Raw genomic sequence first — 18098 nt, forward strand, 5'->3', positions numbered from 1 at the left:
AAATTCTTTCTTAGTTAGTTCCATTTGATTAAATTGAGAATCTCATCTTCTCAATCTTCCTTTTTAAAATATATTCTTCAAAAAGTTTTAGTTAATTAATCCTGTTTTATTTATAATTTTTATATATGCCAATTCTTTGTTTTGATTATTTACATTGGTATTATGGTAATTATTCACTAATATAAAATCTAAATTAGCGATGCTTACATATATATTAATTTTGTCGATTATTAATTGTATCGTATATTAATTTTATAATGAATTTTCTCTGCTTCAGTTCAGTTCTTTTATTGGCAAAGGGCAGACTGTTTATTTGCTTCTGCTCATGCTGCCAGATTATCTTCAGTTAGTTCTCCGCTTCAATTACGCCATAATTGACAACTGACAACAATCATTACATGATCCAGATCGAATCCTGTTGAAGGATCTTATTAAATATGGGCCAATCAAGGGACTCGATCGCCTGCTAAATTAGTAATCTTTAGCGCCTGTAGAGGCGCTTGCTTCGGCGCTCCATATTTCCACATTCGCTCTCCCATCTCTCATTTACGTGATCCTCGTCGGAGAGAATCTCGCTTTTGTCTTGTCAGTGCCGCTGATGTCGGTGAACGTCTCCGTGCGTGGCAGTTGCGAGTAAACAAAGCGCGTAATAGGCGCGTGCATCCCGCCGGGTTTATGTACAACATGCGTGAGTGCGAGGAGTTTACGAGGAGTTTTCCGCCGGGTCAGCCGGTCCAGGCCCCGCTGCCGCCGTCGACGCCAGGGGCCCCGGGTCTGGACGCCCTGTACAGCCTCTGCAGGCAGATCTATCCGGAGCAGATTAATCCCTTAACGGTCACGGCGATAATTAAGTACTGGTAAGCACGACGAAAGTGAAGAAGCCAAGTGGCGTTGCCCTTGAAAAAAAATACTGAAAAATTGTTTCTTTTTTTTAAGTGCTCTCCGATACTACTTTTATCCTAGCAACTGGTGTCCTGCCAGGTGATCGTAAACGATTACTTTTGTACGTACATATATACATGCCGTATACCTTGTCGAAGTTCTTTTAGCGATTACTTAATTAAATTGCATCCAATCTCTCTCAATCTTCACTTTTTAATTACATCTTTCAAAATTATTTTCAATTAATTTATTAATCTCATTTTATTCAATTTTTATGCGTGTTATTTTTGGCTTTATTATTATGTATAATGTACGATAATATTATTTTTCTGATTGCTAGATGATACATTCACATTTATCGCGAATTATTTAATCAGCTTTTATCAAGTTAATGCTGAGACTAATATGAGCAATGTAATACGAGATACGCTTCTTTACAAAGTAGAAACTCGTTTTTTCCATCCCTCCCTCGCGAGAAACCTCAATTACGTGGACTATATTTAGCCCCCCTCTTTTACTCACATACCGGATATCCTGTGTCAACTGATTCGAATTTTCTATTTCCATTTTTCTCGTTTAGGCTAGGAGGGCCGGATCCACTAGACTACATAAGCATGTATGCAAATCCAGGATGTCCCGAACTCGGAGTACCACCTCATTGGCATTATGTGAGGTAAGGATTACATCTGTGTTAAATGTAACATCTATATATAACGCGTCCTAGAAAAATTATACAATCAGTCTTACAATTGAACTCGAAGAGTTAAAGCCACTTATTTACTCTAATATTATTCAAAGTTTACAGCAAAGTTAATTGAACTCGAAAAGTCGCGTTTCTTTTATCTTTGTACGCCAAATCAAAGACATTATTAAAGATATATTTACGAAATAAAGCTTAAGAACCGCGCATTTAAATTTAATTGGAATGCAAACTATGGCAGATACGACATATGAACTCTATGCAGACGATATATTTCTCTCCAACATTTTATTGGAATCTGTGTACCGAATGACGAATGACCTTCCGTCAAAGGGTGCCGGCTCTTTTTTTCCTTCTCTGCGCCAAAGCGACCCTTGCTTCTTCAGTTTCAAACAGCTGTCTCAATACTGCTCCGCGTTTCTCTCTCCTTCTCTCTTTCTCCATTTCTCCCTCTCTAGAGAAAGAAAAAGGGAGAAAAGAAAGAGCGTGTAGGGCGCAGGAGGAACAAAGTCGTTTAAAGCGCGGGGAGTCGGAAATAGAAGCGCCGGACTTTCCCTTTTTCGTCTGCGCCGTCTAATTATACATCGCCATTGACCGAATGTCTACATACTTTTTGCGGGGTACAGCTGAGTCGCCCTTGCTTTTTCTCTCGTGCCACCCGTATATCACTTCTAAAGTCGTCACTATCTAACTGTACGATTTGTCTCTCTCTTTTCGAATCAAATTCAGAGATTATATTTATATACTTTGAAACACAGGATATTTATTCTTATATATCTCGTGCTTTATATCCTTCTATTTATATTTAGCTTAGGATTGTCCGATCTACACGGCGACGGTCGATTGCATCCCAAACCTGGTCCAGGTCGTCCAAGCGGATTCGGATTCGAGCTAACTTTCCGTCTCGTTCACGAAAGGGGCGAGATGACGCCGCCCACATGGCCGGCGAATGTGATGCAGCAATTGGCCAAATATGTTTTCAATTCCGGGAATACGTTGATGCCGGGTGACCATGTTTCTTGGCACGCTCCGTTGGACGGCGGAAACGGTCGTATCACCCAGATCTTGATGGGACAGGACCCGCAACTATCAACGATTTCTACGCCCCACGGCGATGTACGTAGAGAAAAAGCTCGAGCTTGCACACTCACAAGTCGTGTATCCGAGAAATAAAATTTGTAATCTGATTATCGCTAAATTGCACTTAATATGCACTTCAGATATCGAAGATGAAACGATTCTCTTATTGTTAGGTCTCATTTGTTCAAATCGTCGGCGTTACTTCCGAGGAACTGCAGGCCGCTCAACATTGGAACGGTCCGGGTGTTGTAAATTTGTTAAAAAGCGCACGAGATTGCGGTCCGTGGTTGCTCACGAACATGAGAAGAATGCGTTCCGCCATGGAGGACGATCCTTCTATAGCGGAGAAGATACAGTGCGGCATCGAGAGAGACGGATCGAACACGAGCGGGGTGTCCGCCAAATGTTGGTGAGTATAACTGCTAAACAAAATTGAAAAATGGTTTAGAATCTCTAGAATTTAATTGGATCTAATCTAATTAGATTAGAATTAAAAGTTATATATTTATGCAGGTGGGTGCAAATAACGAATGACAAAAGCGCGGAGAGATACAGGGAGAGAAGGAACGATTCCGACGACGACGACGACGAAGAAAAGGATGTGAAACCGATCGTAAAAACGGAGAGGCTTTCGCCGTGCGAACAACAGGACGCCAACGTCTCCGACGAAAATTGTATTAAAGTTTTGTCCGGATTACACCTAACGTTCAACCTCGAAGCTGGCTCGTTACTGCCGTTAGCGATAAAGTTAGTCTTGACGAAAGAAGCAGAGTTTGCGCGAGCGCTCCGACAGCAACGTCTGATGAATAATGCAATAATTATCGTTGCAGAGGTCGCGTGATGCACGGGAGGCATTTCACGTTCAAATCCATACTGTCCCACACAGCTGTCACCATAGTCGCGCCATCGGTCACGGGTACCTTCGTGTCCAAGGACAGACCGTATGTTGTTCAAGGTCCGTGGCTGCAAGTGCTCCTTTCGGAAGAGCTATCCGAAAAGATGGCCGAAGAATTTCAAGTTTTGAACACGCCCGATAAGGTAATGATATGCAAAATTGCTTTGAAATACGACGGCTTTGAAATACATTTAGAAATCTCGGAACGTCGATCTCAAGATATGTTTCAACTCTAATTTTGACGTCAATGTCGACATCAACATTTCATATATGTATCGATGTATTCTATTACAGATTCAATTGCCAAAGACGTTTTCTTGGCCGGAACATAACTTAGTCATCACCATCATCAACGATTAAAGCTATGCGTCAAAGCTCTCCATCGTTTCGCATATATTTAAGTTAAAGACAATGCAATAAAAGTATTATCGAACTCAACCTTGTTGCAGATCGAATCTTATATTTATAACGGCAATGTTTTCCATGACTATCTTGCGTAAGATTTTGTAATTTATATGTCTTTTTATATGTTTAAGGGAATTGATTATATATTGTTCATCAATGTGTAAAAGCAGAGATTGCGCACGTTTCCAGATATTCTTTTTAAGTACAGAATCTTGTATTTTTCTACGAAGATTCCAATGTCTCTCTTTTACAAGTTGATGCTTATATGCCTGATACTTATATGTATGCCAAAAAATTTTTGCAACACTTGTCAAGTTGTTTAAACTTGATAGTATCATTATCTCATTACAAAAATAACAATATAATAAAGTGTTGTAAAATTTTTTTGCACGCACATATTTAATAATGTATATATGATATAAATTATGAGCTATATTTTACAGCAAAGTTATATTTGATATACACGTCTTACACGTTGTTACGGACAATAAATGTTTATGTAAATACCTCGTAAAAATACCTCAAAACATACTTGAAAAAGAATCTTAATTATCCTTTTCTTGTACTAATCGATCGTCTGTTATTTCGTTGCCTTATCCTTCTGCCTGTCTTTCTTTCAGGAGGACATGCATCCTGACCGTGACTCCTTGTCGTCGGATTATTGTTATTGCCGATCTGCGTCACGCTTTGCCCAAACACGTTGAACAGCTTCGCGTGGGGATACTGAAATATCGATATGACATTGAAATCGGTCATATACGTCAACGTTCCAATCGCGAGAGTTTAAGTGCGAAGAGTTATCATCTCGATGTATGAAATCATCGTGATTTAAATCTCGACGTTAACAGCAGTTGTAATTTTACACACGATACGATGGCCACAGCGATGGAATTATGCTTTCTACACTCTGGCGATCCTTACGACGAATTTTTGGCATCATTGGGTGAGTTTTATATTTATACATAATTTAAATAACGTTATAAACATTTGCGACATTGAACGTTTAAAATTTTTTATCGAACGCGACCCGTCGTCGGATCAAAAACCAGATAAAAAGACACAGACATGCGACTCTACATCAATCTCAAGATGTTTCTTAATCCATATTAAAATCAAGAGAATAGTTTACGAAATAGTTTACCTGGTTTTTGCACCGCAACCTTCCACATCACGTGGCAGTGATATTCCTCGCGAGAAACGCGAACGAGCGGCTTAAAGTTCCTGCGCTTCGTCGTGTCCGACGATTCTAAAAAGTAGTATCACATTTGCAAAAGTCGCATAAAAAATATAGAAAGCAGTTTTTGTTAAAACGGGATACCTGCGAGAGATTCTATGCATTTAAAAAACGTATTGAGGATTATGATTTTGATAAATAAGAGATAATCATTGTAATTTTTTTTAAAAAGATGCAAATGTCCTGTTTTGGTTCCAATTAATTGGATAAAATATTTATTTTCGAAAATAATCATTTTAAATGACAGTTTTTTTATATATACTTTTTATAAAATTCAAGGCTGAACAATTGTTTACTAATTCGTGACGGTTAATCGTTTGATTATCGCTGTCTGTTATTGACAATAATGATTATTGCGCGATATATATGCTGTATACCCGCTTTAGAAGGTCCATGAACATCTTGACGGCTCCGGTGAATAAGACGACGACGATGCAGGCAGAGGCAAAGTCCTCGACATCGTCGCGGTCGATGCTGCTAATGATGTTAACGATCCCTCGAAAAACATTAGCGAATGTCTGCATTGCGTCGATACATAAATCCCTGAGAAAGCAGATCACCTAAAAAATCCGATTACCCCTTGCTAAAATTGTCGTTCTCTATGCAACTGCTCTTTTCGAAAGATTTATATCTCGTTCATTTCTTAATTACGTCCCGGAAAAATGCAATTTTAACTTTAATTAAAAACTTCCTCGTTAATTTTAATTTTGACCGGATAATTCGACAACTTTCCCTTCCTCCGGATCTTATTTATTTATTATCGCGATACATTCGAAATGTAAACAAAATCCGTCACCTGAAATATTAGGTTTATTGTCACGAGTATTAGCTCAATTAGCCTCGCTAAGCAATCGACTACGATGATCAGGATGAGTTCGATGGTGTCCCAGAGCCAACAGAAGACTCGCCAGAAGGAGTTTGCAAATTGATCAGAGGCACTGGTTATCGAATTTTTCATGGTTTCGAACTTTACCGTTAAAATTTACACTTTGTCCCATAAAAATTTCACGAACCGAATGTCAAGCTGTCGATTATCCAAAATTAAAGAAATGAATCGATTAATTTCGACGAAACAAAAAACGACAGAGATATTTTACGTTACTTGAAATTGCTCATATACACTAATATCTATGTGTTTGCGACAAGGAAAAATGGAGAAAGCAGAATGTTTAACAATTTAAGATATGCTTTATTGATATCAAGCTGTAATTAACCGTACGCAAAGCTAGTGATAGGCAGAGAAAAATGACGTGAACAACTTGTTTAACGATAACAGTATATAGCTTAATTCGTAATCTGGCAGTTTTCACTATATATAGTCTGTTTTGTGTATCGCAAGACTTAATGAAAGATCATATTAATTATATTAATTATGATTGTACATTGATATGATTACTACAACGTTTGCTGCTGTATACCGTAATTTCTTAAAGCCGTCGTTCATTATTTTACGTCCGAACTGTTTCTTGATGCGATGACTCGTTGTACTCGTGAATTTTCTATTTGCGCGAGATAGAACGACATAAATTACACGAATCTCGCGAGGATCGACAATATTAAGGCAACTAGTGGTGCAAAATTCCTCGACGATCCGTTGCACGCGTCCGCATCGCTGCAAGATTGCACGCATCCGCGAACGTACCTAGAGAGAACATTCATCAAGGTTTAAAAATGTTAGTCGCGCGTTTTTTTTTGTTTTTTTTTTAAATTTTTTATATCGCCCTGCTACAGTCTTACTTGTCGTCAAAGTAAAAACCGCCGCAGTGGGACATTCTGATAATCTCGGAGTCCGTCGTCAGAGTTCCGCTGTCTAACGCGCAGCTCCTCACCATGAGGGACACACCGGATTCATCTGACATGATATCGGATGATCGATTAAGATACAATTTTACATATTTCTAGAGATGCGAGAGTCGCGATTCGCGCGGTTGGATTTTGATCAATTATTATTAAGTGTTAAAAAGAAAGAGAGAAATAGTACGTGAAAATATTAACATTTCGGTGGTTCTCGTTTATATTTTACCGTATACGCCGGCGATCTTGATGCAGGCTGTCGCGGGAAAGAGGCCATCCCGGCCTTTTCGACCCCCGAGGCAGGGCGACTCTAAGAAAGCGAGGCTACCATTGTTGTGAAATGGGTCATCGCAAGGTTTGTTGTCGCCATCGATCGAGACACACTTGAAACAGTCGATGGCCCATCCTGAGAGAAGTTGTTCATTCATGAAACGCAGAATGAGAGAAAGATAAAGAAAATAATATTCTAACATTGATGCTGCTTCAGCAGACACCTTGCCTTTTTACTTTGCGTTATAAATATAAAAATTCTTAGTTGATATAAAAATTTATTCGCCAATAAGAAGGAGTAAGGCGCCGAGGATTTTTATGTCGCCTTTCAACGTTATGCAAAAAAGATCTCGCAGCGATCGACAAAGTGTTTGAGAGCTCCTGTGATGTTAAAGAGAGAGAGCTATTTTTATATAAAATCGCACAAACTATACATATCGCGTTAACAACTCGTTCTCGCAGCTCAACAGTTATTGATCTTACTCGCGCGAGATTCGCAGATAGATACAACACCGTCGTTTTTTTTTGTTTTTTTTTCAATTTTTGCACTTGACCTTAATCTTCGATAATCTAATTTTGAGAGATAGAAAGATTGCAATGATTTCTAGAGTATCATATAATTAATCTACCGACCTCTTTGAAAGAAGGCGAGGATGATCAGCAAATGGAGGCAGACGATCCAAGGATTTCCTACGTTCATGCTGTGATTTAAGGCACTTGTTCCCGATAGAATCACACTTTCGTCGTCGTCGTCGTCAGCTTCTACATTCCGGATGATACCGAACAGATACTACACCGGCGATCATCTCAGTCGCGGACAAGACGTTCTTCGATTCCGCCGAGCGAGCGTCGCGATCGTCGTCGCATCAGGATAAAACGATCCATAGGGGAGAACTGTCAGTGACTGGCGAACGGCTTCCCCGATGACGTTCGTCGACGTAGTGTTTTGACAGCCGGTTACCAAGGCGATCCGCGGACGATCGTGTACAGACCCCCCGATTTCTCGCCTACGCAAAGATTTAAGGGGCGATCGATATGACTTTGGACTGACCGGTGCGGCGAGGAATCAATAGGTTCTCATCCTTCGCCGATTGCACGAGGATACGCAGCGAGCTCGGGTTCGGCGCGATCTTTATACGCGACTCTCTCTTTCTCTCTCTCTGCGTACGCTAGTCGCGTGATCCCCCTTCGGGGACGACACGCACGTGCGGCACGCGAATAGTGGGTGTAGTTGGGATTTAAACGAGATTCGAAAACTTGCTCACGAGTGTACAACTCGATTCTTTAATCATTTCGCTGTTCTGATCGTTTATAGTGTTGAGATATCTTTTTTTTCCTGGTGTCTCCAAGATGCTCGGAGGATTTGGGTCCATAAATAGCACCGAGTGTTTCCACTGCTCTCGGTAAGATCAATAACGAAATTAGATCTACGATAAGAATGCAGAAAAGTTTCTTATTTAGTTCGCATATAATTATATTATAATTAAAATGTCATTTATATTATAATTAATATTAATATATTAATTGCACATTATATAATTGTTATATTTAATAATTTATTAATTAATAATTACAAATATTAATAATATAATTTGCATATGATTAAACATTGTTAACAACACCTTGTTAAATAATTTTATCAATGGAATTAAATGTTGTTTAGGAAGTTTAAATTACTAAATATTTACTGAACATGTAACTATTTTATAAAGAGATATTTAAAGCTCAAGCTATATCTGTTAAAAGAATCGTATGCATTTATCTATTATAAAGAGCATTTCGTCTGCATTTGAAAGAATGTTATTTTGCCTCGAAAAATTTTGTAATTTTTAAAAGAAAGCTCGATGAAAGAATTTTCCAATTTAAGCATGAATCCCCCTCGCTCCGTATTTTATTAGATATTAAAAAGAGATATGTAAAGCTCAAGTTGTATCTACTAAAAGAATCGTACGCATTTATCTCAAAGAGCATTTTGTCTGCATTTGAAAGAATGTTTTTTTTTTGCAATTTTTAAGAGAAAGCTCGATTAAAGAATTTTCCAATTTAAGTATATGGATTCCCCCTAGCTTTGTATTTTATTAGATATTAAAAAGAGATATTTAAAGCTCAAGCTATATCTGTTAAAAGAATCGTACGCATTTCGTCTGCATTTGAAAGAATGTTATTTTTTTGTAATTTTTAAGGGAAAGCTCGATGAAAGAATTTTCCAATTTAAGCATGGATTCCTCCTCGCTTTGTATTTTATTAGATATTAAAAAGAGATATTTAAAGCTCAAGTTGTATCTACTAAAAGAATCGTACGCATTTATCTTAAAGAGCATTTTGTCTGCATTTGAAAGAATGTTATTTTTTTGTAATTTTTAAGAGAAAGCTCGATTAAAGAATTTTCCAATTTAAGTATATGGATTCCCCTAGCTTTGTATTTTATTAAACATTAAAAAGAGATATTTAAAGCTCAAGCTATATCTGTTAAAAGAATCGTACGCATTTCGTCTGCATTTGAAAGAATGTTATTTTTTTGTAATTTTTAAGGGAAAGCTCGATGAAAGAATTTTCCAATTTAAGCATGGATTCCTCCTCGCTTTGTATTTTATTAGATATTAAAAAGAGATATGTAAAGCTCAAGTTGTATCTACTAAAAGAATCGTACGCATTTATCTTAAAGAGCATTTTGTCTGCATTTGAAAGAATGTTATTTTTTTGTAATTTTTAAGGAAAAGCTCGATGAAAGAATTTTCCAATTTAACCATGGATCCTTCTCGCTCCGTATCGATGTATGACGCGTCTCGCTGGCGCGAGATGCGGAAAAACCGCGGCCAGCATCCGCGGCATGGCACACCTGCATCAGCTGCATCATCATCGAGCGGGAATCAATTTCCGCGCTGCGGCACGTTCAAAGCGACGCGCAAAATCGGCGCCTTGGCCGCCTGGCCAATCATCTCTCGCGCTGACCGCGGAGCGAGAGCGCGGTCGTCGTCCGTCGTGTCCTGTCGGCATCCCAGCGACACTGCGGATGCAAGATGCACTGTCTGCACGACTGACGGTGATTCTACGCCGCCGCCGCCGCCGCCGCCGCCGCCGCCGCCGCCGCCGTCGCCGTCGTCATCGTCATCGTGAAAAATGTGCCCGTTTCACGCGCGCCCATGCGTCCGTTTTTTCACGTGAGTCCGCCGTGTTCGCCTCGCAACGCCGCTCTACGAACACCCGACATCATTGCCTACCACTGCCACCGCCGCCGCCGTCGCCGGGCCGACAACGACGACGATGGGTCAATCGTCGAGCAACACCGGACACAGCGGTGAGTGAGTCTCTATCTATCTCTCTTTCCCACTATGTATATATCGATGCTCTCGCGTGCCGGCACGTCGTCTTTATTCCGTGCGCGCGCGCCCTTGACATGTGTCAATCGCGGAGGCGATCGACCCCGCGGATGATGATCGTCGACGACGACCCGGTGGTCCTCGTCGCGCGTAAGAAACTTGGTCCAGGGAGGTTAGGTTTGGATGGGATTTAATCCCATTTCCTGTCAGTTCTTGGCGCGTCATTAGGACGCGAGAAAGATGGAAATGCTCTTGGGAATTTTCCTCTCGAGAGCTGGATCGATTGGACCCGATTAATTGATGATAATCGATCGCAATTATCGTGGATCGTCCGCGAAAATCGTTTATTGCGTTTTTTTTAAATCTAGCTTTTATCGAAGAGAGAAAAGCTTATAAGTTATTCCTAAGCTTTGACGTCGATCGTATCGCAATTGCACGTGGCGAGTTTAAATGAGAGCATTTGAATATCATATCAATTGACAGTGTCGTATTTCATTGCTTGGTGAGCGATTGCACACGTATGGAACGTGATAAATATATATTGAATATATTAAAAAGACAATTGTAAAATACTTAAAAGATAAACGAATTATTTATTAGACAGAAAGAAATGAGATATTTTCTCATGACTGAATCTGTTTGATTTTAATTATTCCTCAATCATTCTTCTTTTATAATATGAACATTTTATTACGTAATAATTAAATATTTAACATGTTCTATGAATATATATAATTTTTTTTAAGTGCCCATTTAAATGCACTGCTCTCTCCTCTCTCTCTCACACTGTTATCGACCTGTCTTTTACTAACACCGCCTTTGAGCGACATCTGCTTTGATCTCCATCCTGCTCTATTGGTAATAAAATAAAGCGTGATATCTTTGATTTTCTCTTTAGAAATGTGTAATTAATTAAATATAATCTGAAATTAGATGCAATTTTATTGCCATATTTAGTTACAATTTTATTTACTAAACATGCAAGTATTTTTAGTCGAAAAGTTGCATCTTTTTACATAATTCAGTAAAATTAATGTAAAATAATGCTTTGTCAGAGGACTATGAGATCGTTAATAAAATTTTGGAGCATAGTTGTCGATTATAGGCAACTATCTGTTTTTAATTAACGCCTCTTTCAGTGCCGAAATACAGTCTATTCGTACTTATTATACGTTTCGTCATCACGTATATATAAAAAAAAAAATCGAACGTGTCGATTCCGTGTGGATCGATCATTTGGATCGATGCTCGCGACATCCGCGCGTTTCGTTTACACGTTGCGGAGAGCATGCGATATTTTGTCAGCTGCATTTTTCGGGACGCGTCTCTCCGAGCCGCACCTTTCGATTCCATTTCGTAAAGGTTGGGTTTCGAGGCTTGCAAGATGCTCTCTCCCGCACCCCCGTCGTAGGTTCTACCTATCGCAGGATCCCCGTACCTTGCGCGTTGCGCTCGGTCGCATGGGCCACAGATGGTATTGTCATATGGCAGACACACGGGAGGCCAGGCCTCGGAGGCGGCAAAACCGCGATTGCACATCCGCACAAATCCACGACAGCCTCGGCGCGGATCTCCTCCTTCCCAATTATCTAATCGACGTCACGCGAGCGGTTTGCTCGAGCAACATATATATGTATATTTTTTATTATCATTCCCGACTCTGAATTCTATTTCCGAAAAAGCGGCGTGAATGACGAGAGTAGAGTAGATGACGTACGTTAAATATCGTCTCTCGAAACTTGATATTAGAAAAATAGAAACCCCCCGAAATTTGAAATGCGAAATAAAACGAGCAGCTGATGATGCAATATGTTTTTACAATCATAAAATGTCTTTATTTATTATATTAGAGAGAGAAAAATCTTTGCGTTTAAATTACTGATTCTTCGGAAATGTGATGATATGATTAAACTATATTGGAACTGTCATTAAAGTTTCCTGAAAAAGCACGCGCGCGTTCGGGATTCGTAGACGACACTTCCGGGGAAGGGGATTAACGAAGAAGGAAAATCGTAGACGGTGCGTGATGGCCGGGGTTCAGGGCAGCGACCCAATTCTCATATGTATTTATACCAAGAAGATGCTACGCCGGCTGCGCGTGGCCATTTTAGAGACCTAAAGAGAGAAAGAGGGATAATACGATGGAGAAAGAGAGAGAGAGAGAAAAAAGTGGCGTCTCCGTGCGTCACGAGACGCACTTCGACGCGAGTCTAATGACTCTGGAAATTCAATTCCGGTTGCATCTCAGGATACCGTCGCCTAGTTGCACTTTAAGATAATTTCGTTACCGCGAAGATCAATCAGAGGCACGTGACTGCAAAATTGAGAAGGCAGAGTTTCGAGATCCTGCTCAACAATATTTCACAATGATTATTATATTTAGATAATACAGGAATTATTTAATTAATACAGATACACTCTCCCTCTCACATATGTACGTACGAATCGCCGATGGTTGTTCACAAAGAAGAAACGGGATCTATAAATCTTAATCGGAAGATTCTCTCACGCGACTTTGCACAGCTGATCTCTCGGTCCAGGTGACGTTGCACAATAACTCGTTATTAGAGATTGGATTTTCAAGTCTCCTTTGTAGGAAACGGTGCGGCAGAAAATTTGGAAAAGCGTCGCTGAACTGTAGAGCGAGACCTATACCGTATTGTACAAACCTCGACGACGCAAGCCGAGAGAATTGTGTTTTTCAACCTGACCGAGAGACAGCAGGTCCATTGTACACTATTGACGACTAGGTCAGGTAGCTCAGGTACACGCAACGCTGGAGCAAAACTCGAGACTATCCACGTGAAACTTCCACCTTGAGGAGAAAAGAAGAGGGAGAGGAGTCTCTTCCAAGTTTTCCCTCGCTAAGGATCTTCCGCATTCACGCAAGGACGAACAGAACTTGACGAGGAAAATAACTTATAGCGTCGTCGATCCAGATGAGAAAGAGATACGACATTGATGCAAAAATATCTACTCGCGCATATAATCGCACCATCGCTAAATTACAATATCGCTAAATTACAATAGCTGTACGCGTCGATAGCGCATACTAGCTATAAGCAGATTTTATTTTCGGATTTTCGCCAGCGTAAATTTGCTCGCATCTCTTGTATGCATTAAATTCGAAATGCGGCATCCATTTTCGTACGGTGATCTGTCAATAAACTTTCAGCGCTCCGAATATCGCGGAATATGGGTCATTACGGCATGATGTTCGGGGGAAGAAAAACCCTCTCGCGCGTCCGCGACTATTTTTATCCCCCTTGATGATTTATAGTGCAATCTCGATAAAGCGGAATATACCGGCGGCTTAATTGTTACGGCTCTTCAAACTATTTCGCGATGAACGAACGCAAAGTTCCGTGTAAACTTTGAGTAAAAGTTTTAAGTAACCGTTCGTCAAATTATATACGATCGATGAAGAGCGAACGATACGTGTCGGCTGAAGGAACGGCTCCCTCGAGAATACGGAAATAAATGGACGACATCGTATACATATAGTTTAGCGGCACACGAGGCTGCATATGTGCATCTCTTCTTGTCCATGTACGAACGCGTAATGAAGCGTGCACGGCCGTACCTTAAAGGCGACGGCTATTTTTGACGTCAGATACACACACGGGTCGCGGTTGTTGCATCCGCCCCTTCATTCTTCTATTCCGAGGCTCTTCTTTTCAGATAACGGTATGGGAGAGAGTCGCTTACACTGATATATAACGCTAATACCTTGTTATATTACATAAATCATGATATATCACTCGTAATTAATTCTAATAGCCTTTACTCCAATATCATTTTAATTCAAGATTAATTTACACTAATTATGATCCCTCTGATCTCTCTCGACATTCTTGCCGACGAAAATTTTTCAATCGTCAGCTATTGAATCTTTTTATATATATGTCGAGAATATGCGATTGTAAATCTCATATAGAAGACGTAACTTAATGGAAAATGGATCATTACACAACTTTGCAGGACCTTCGATCATTTCTATTTCATCGTGCAACAATAAAGTTCAATAGCTTGTGATAATTTCGATTGAAAATTCTTCCTCAGCAAAACAATGCCGACAGATCTCACAATTTGTGTAATTAAATCTTGAATTAAAATTATATATTGGAGTAAAGGATATTAAAATTAATTACGAGATATATCATGATTTATGTAATTAAATCAAAGTGTATTCAGGAAGAAATTAATTCAGAAAAACTACAATCCTGTTCCCATCGCAAAAAGACTTGTTCTTTTTTCGCGTATCATTCGGAAACTATTGGCGCCTCGACATTCCTCTCTTTGCCGAGGAAAAATCGACTTCCCAGACTCGTCGTCCGTCATCGAAATTACAATCTCGCAACTCTCGCGGGGATACTTTGTGTAATCCGAGCAGCAACACGGTCGACGGAGACGATTCAGCCGCGGTGTGGCCGGTAGTAGTCGGCCACCGTCTATTCCCAGTGCGTTGCAACACATAGTGCGCGAGAGCGATCCCGCCGCGTTGTTATTCTTAACCCGACGGGTGGAGGGCGAGGGGCGGGGTGAAAAAAAGGGCAAAAGAGCGTGTCTATGACGTCAATTGGAAAAGGTTCCTGTCGTGCCACGGGGCACGCGAACCGCCGCGCGATTCATCCTCTCTCTCTTCTTCTTCTCTACCTTTCTCTCTCATCTGTCACCATCCTCGTCGTCGTCGCCGACGCGAAAGCCAAAAGCTACGGGCTTTTCTTTTCGACCATCCCCCCCCCCTCCCTCTCGTCGGTGTTCGTCGCTCCTTAGAACCGGCGAAAGTGCGTAGCGATGGCATCCGCGAGATTCGCGCGCGACGCAATTGGCCGCACGTCAAACGCACTGGCTATTTGCAACCCTAGTGGATTAATTTTAAGAGGGAACGACGATTTGGGAACTATCCCGTCGTCGCGCGAACTTCCCGTTCTCTCTTTCTCTCTCTTTCTCTTGCTTTCGCGACGATATTCGCCGTGGGTATCCGTCCGCGATATTTAGTTAGCCCCGCGGAATTCCTCGCAAAGGCGTACGTAAGATTGAATGAAACTGAGTATTCGTTTTAAAACACGGCGACGCGATTCTGTCCAAGGCGATTAGTTCTCGAAGTTTGTGTACTCCCGACTCGTTCGTCGCCAGATGAAAGTAATCACTTTCGCTCTCCTCAAATAAAGCGCTCGTCTCGTTTGCATTGAGATCGATGTCGCGCGAATAAGAGCCGTCAGACGAAACGCGAGCTTTTATTCTGCCTGCTGCCTCGCGATTAATTATGCGAGTCTGCTCGCTCGTTGCAATTAAAGCACGCGCGTGTTTTCGTGTGTGGGTGAATGTCAGGGTCGACCTACACGGGCTGAATCGATCGAGGGGGATCAAATAGAAAAAAAACTTGAGAAGCGAAAGGCTTTTATCCTTCGTTATACAGCAGGCCGCTCGAAACCCTCGCAATTATAGAAACCACCCTTCTGCAAAAACTCGATGGGGTCGCGAGAGAGTTCCTGCTCGGTTGTGAGAAAAAGAAACAAATGCGTTTATTCGAAGGCAGGGATCCTCCGACCAATGCCTTTTTCGCTGCAAATATGAGTATGAGCGAGAAATTTTTTCCAGCATCGCGATCTCGAGAACGCATTCAAATTTTCTGTATGGAATTTCGCCGCGTTAATGGCTATTTTATTTAAATGTAATATTTGAGAATGATTTTTTTCTATGCACACACGATATTAAATTTCTTAGCATTTAATACTTAAGAAATAAAGTCAACATTTCTGCTGAAAAAGAAATAATGATTAAATATATAAAGTTCATGCATTCGCGCACATATGTACAATTTGCTTCTCTCGGAGATAAAATTCGAAACCCCATATCGATCTGCGTGTAAGCGTGGGCTCAGAAGTTTTTTGCGACTTTTTTTTTTTTAAAGAACGTCCAAAGGGAGGATGCGAAGCATAGCATGCACACAGATTCGAAACGTCATAACTCATCGAGTCATCGGGGGTTGCAGGAACAAACAGTGGGAACAACCACAATTGTCCACGTAGCAAGCGAGTGCTAATGACCACGGAATTAACCCCTTCGTCATTCAAGTACACGTCTGCCCTCCCTTCGTAAATTCACGGTTCGCTGTTCTGAGACATATTAGCCCTGTCCAGTGCATCCTTTTCGCCCCCTTCTCGGCTTAACCCTTTGTATCGTGTTTTTGTAGCATTGTCAATGAATGTTCCATCGATACTAAGCAGAGATCGAAATTTTCTGATTTATACGTCAAATTTTTATAGGAGCATTTTTTCATGCTTAATTATTTGAAATTCCTTAGAAAGAGCCACGCGAGTGACGGAAATGAATGAATGAATGAATAAATGAATTTTTGAAATACTTGCGCGAGCAATGATCGACATGAACGGGATTAAATTTAGAACGCGACGTGATCCCGTCTAAATTTAAGATGACTTAAAAAAAAAACTCTTGGAAGCTGCGCTTTCCTCCGCTTTCTGTCGCATGTCGTAATTGCATCGACTGTCTCTTGGCAACCGTTCCTTGACATAATTTCTTCCATTGGCGGATACATGAAGCGACAAATACTTTAATATGCCCCGATCTTTTTCACGATTACAGTTCGTCGAGTATTAAGAAGCGTCGTGTCGAAAGTTGCGCGATCGTCTTACATATTTCTTGCAACTTTGCATCGATCGCGACATTTTATCTCGTATATAACGTGTAACGTCGGGGAGGACACTAATAATTTATTCGAGTCAAATGTCTCATTTCATCGTACATATACGAGCATTATTGTTCGACGTTTTAATTAATTACCAGCTGGCTTGTTATAAGGGACACGTTGCGACGTTCCTTCTCTCTTTCTCCTCAAGTGCCGCAGGATCGAGTACCGAGTGACTCGAAGAGAAATGTTTTTTTTCCCCAACCACCTGTTTGGCGAACCTGTCATATTGCGCGCATGCATATGTAGAATATCTCTCGTCCGTAAATTGGATAACGAATAGACTGCTGATGGACTTTCCTCTCAAAATTTCCAAGAGACAACAACGGCTCTTCTCTCGTCAAACTTATTTGGTAACAATAGTTTAGTAATTCGAGCGAAAAGATAAAGTTTCAAGAATTCAAGAAGAAATATATATATTTCACTCGTGATCTTGATTTATATCAGATCCTTCGACAAACTGTGAGTCTGTTTTTTTCTTTTTCCTTCTTTTATGCTTCGTACACGAAGCTTCCAAATGAGAGCTACAAGAATTTGACGATGGCAATGAGAATTGGTGTCGCGCGTAACGACAAACAGGGTACGCAACCTCCCTTGAGGCGGTTCTGCGCCATTTTTCCCCCGCCACGGTGGCGATTCCGACACGTGCCTGCCGTGCCGTTGTCGCGTGGCTCGTCGTCCCGTGTACTGAAAGAAACTCGGGACGATCGGGTGCAACGGAGACGAGAGATCGCGACGGGAATCGCGCGCGACGAGGATGAGACGAGTGCGGGAGCGCGTTTACGAGCGAGGAGAGAAGAGGATAA

General features: G+C 40.8%; 3 protein-coding genes across 7 annotated transcripts in view; 2 read left to right on the forward strand and 1 right to left on the reverse strand.

Moving 5' to 3' along the window:
* The first annotated feature begins 675 nt into the window (after positions 1-675).
* On the forward strand, positions 676-3991 carry Su(fu) (suppressor of fused). Its single transcript, XM_083051703.1, has 7 exons — positions 676-857; positions 1463-1555; positions 2392-2698; positions 2836-3071; positions 3176-3409; positions 3493-3700; positions 3852-3991. The coding sequence occupies exons 1-7, from the start codon at positions 676-678 to the stop codon at positions 3915-3917; spliced, it is 1326 nt and encodes a 441-aa protein (XP_082907829.1). The 3' UTR covers positions 3918-3991.
* Positions 3992-4733: 742 nt separating this feature from the next.
* Neur (E3 ubiquitin-protein ligase neur) overlaps positions 4734-18098 on the forward strand; it is a 54408-nt gene continuing 41043 nt past the window's right edge. Inside the window, exon 1 of one of the 3 annotated variants that reach the window (XM_083051687.1) lies at positions 4734-4905. In XM_083051687.1, the coding sequence (XP_082907813.1) occupies positions 4836-4905 (70 nt within the window). In that variant the 5' untranslated portion in view covers positions 4734-4835. Of the gene's footprint in view, positions 4906-10255; positions 10563-18098 lie in introns of those variants that run through there. The other 2 variants (XM_083051685.1, XM_083051689.1) reach the window with 2 other exon arrangements.
* Positions 6377-10337, reverse strand: LOC145943842 (uncharacterized). 3 transcript variants are annotated; one of them, XM_083051714.1, is made up of 5 exons: positions 10100-10337; positions 7894-8687; positions 7220-7396; positions 6934-7048; positions 6377-6838 (listed from the first exon to the last, which is right to left on the reverse strand). In XM_083051714.1, the coding sequence occupies exons 2-5, from the start codon at positions 7958-7960 to the stop codon at positions 6724-6726; spliced, it is 474 nt and encodes a 157-aa protein (XP_082907840.1). In that variant the 5' UTR covers positions 7961-8687; positions 10100-10337; the 3' UTR covers positions 6377-6723. The 3 variants fall into 3 exon arrangements, with proteins under 3 accessions (XP_082907840.1, XP_082907839.1, XP_082907838.1); XM_083051713.1 differs by having other exon boundaries at positions 10008-10337; XM_083051712.1 differs by lacking the exon at positions 10100-10337 and having other exon boundaries at positions 7894-8762.

This window comes from Prenolepis imparis, unplaced genomic scaffold (assembly GCF_030444845.1).
Source record: "Prenolepis imparis isolate NDT839.2.m4 unplaced genomic scaffold, iyPreImpa1.0 SCAF_12, whole genome shotgun sequence".
Classification (NCBI taxonomy): Eukaryota; Metazoa; Arthropoda; class Insecta; order Hymenoptera; family Formicidae; genus Prenolepis; species Prenolepis imparis.

Coding starts and splice junctions, on each gene's coding strand:
- LOC145943842 (XM_083051714.1), bottom strand. CDS start 7,960: ATGAACGTAGGAAATCCTTGGATCGTCTGCCTCCATTTGCTGATCATC. Junction 7,397..7,893: donor CCTCGCCTTCTTTCAAAGAG/GTCGGTAGATTA, acceptor AACTTCTCTCAG/GATGGGCCATCGACTGTTTC. Junction 6,839..6,933: donor GGTTTTTACTTTGACGACAA/GTAAGACTGTAG, acceptor TGTTCTCTCTAG/GTACGTTCGCGGATGCGTGC.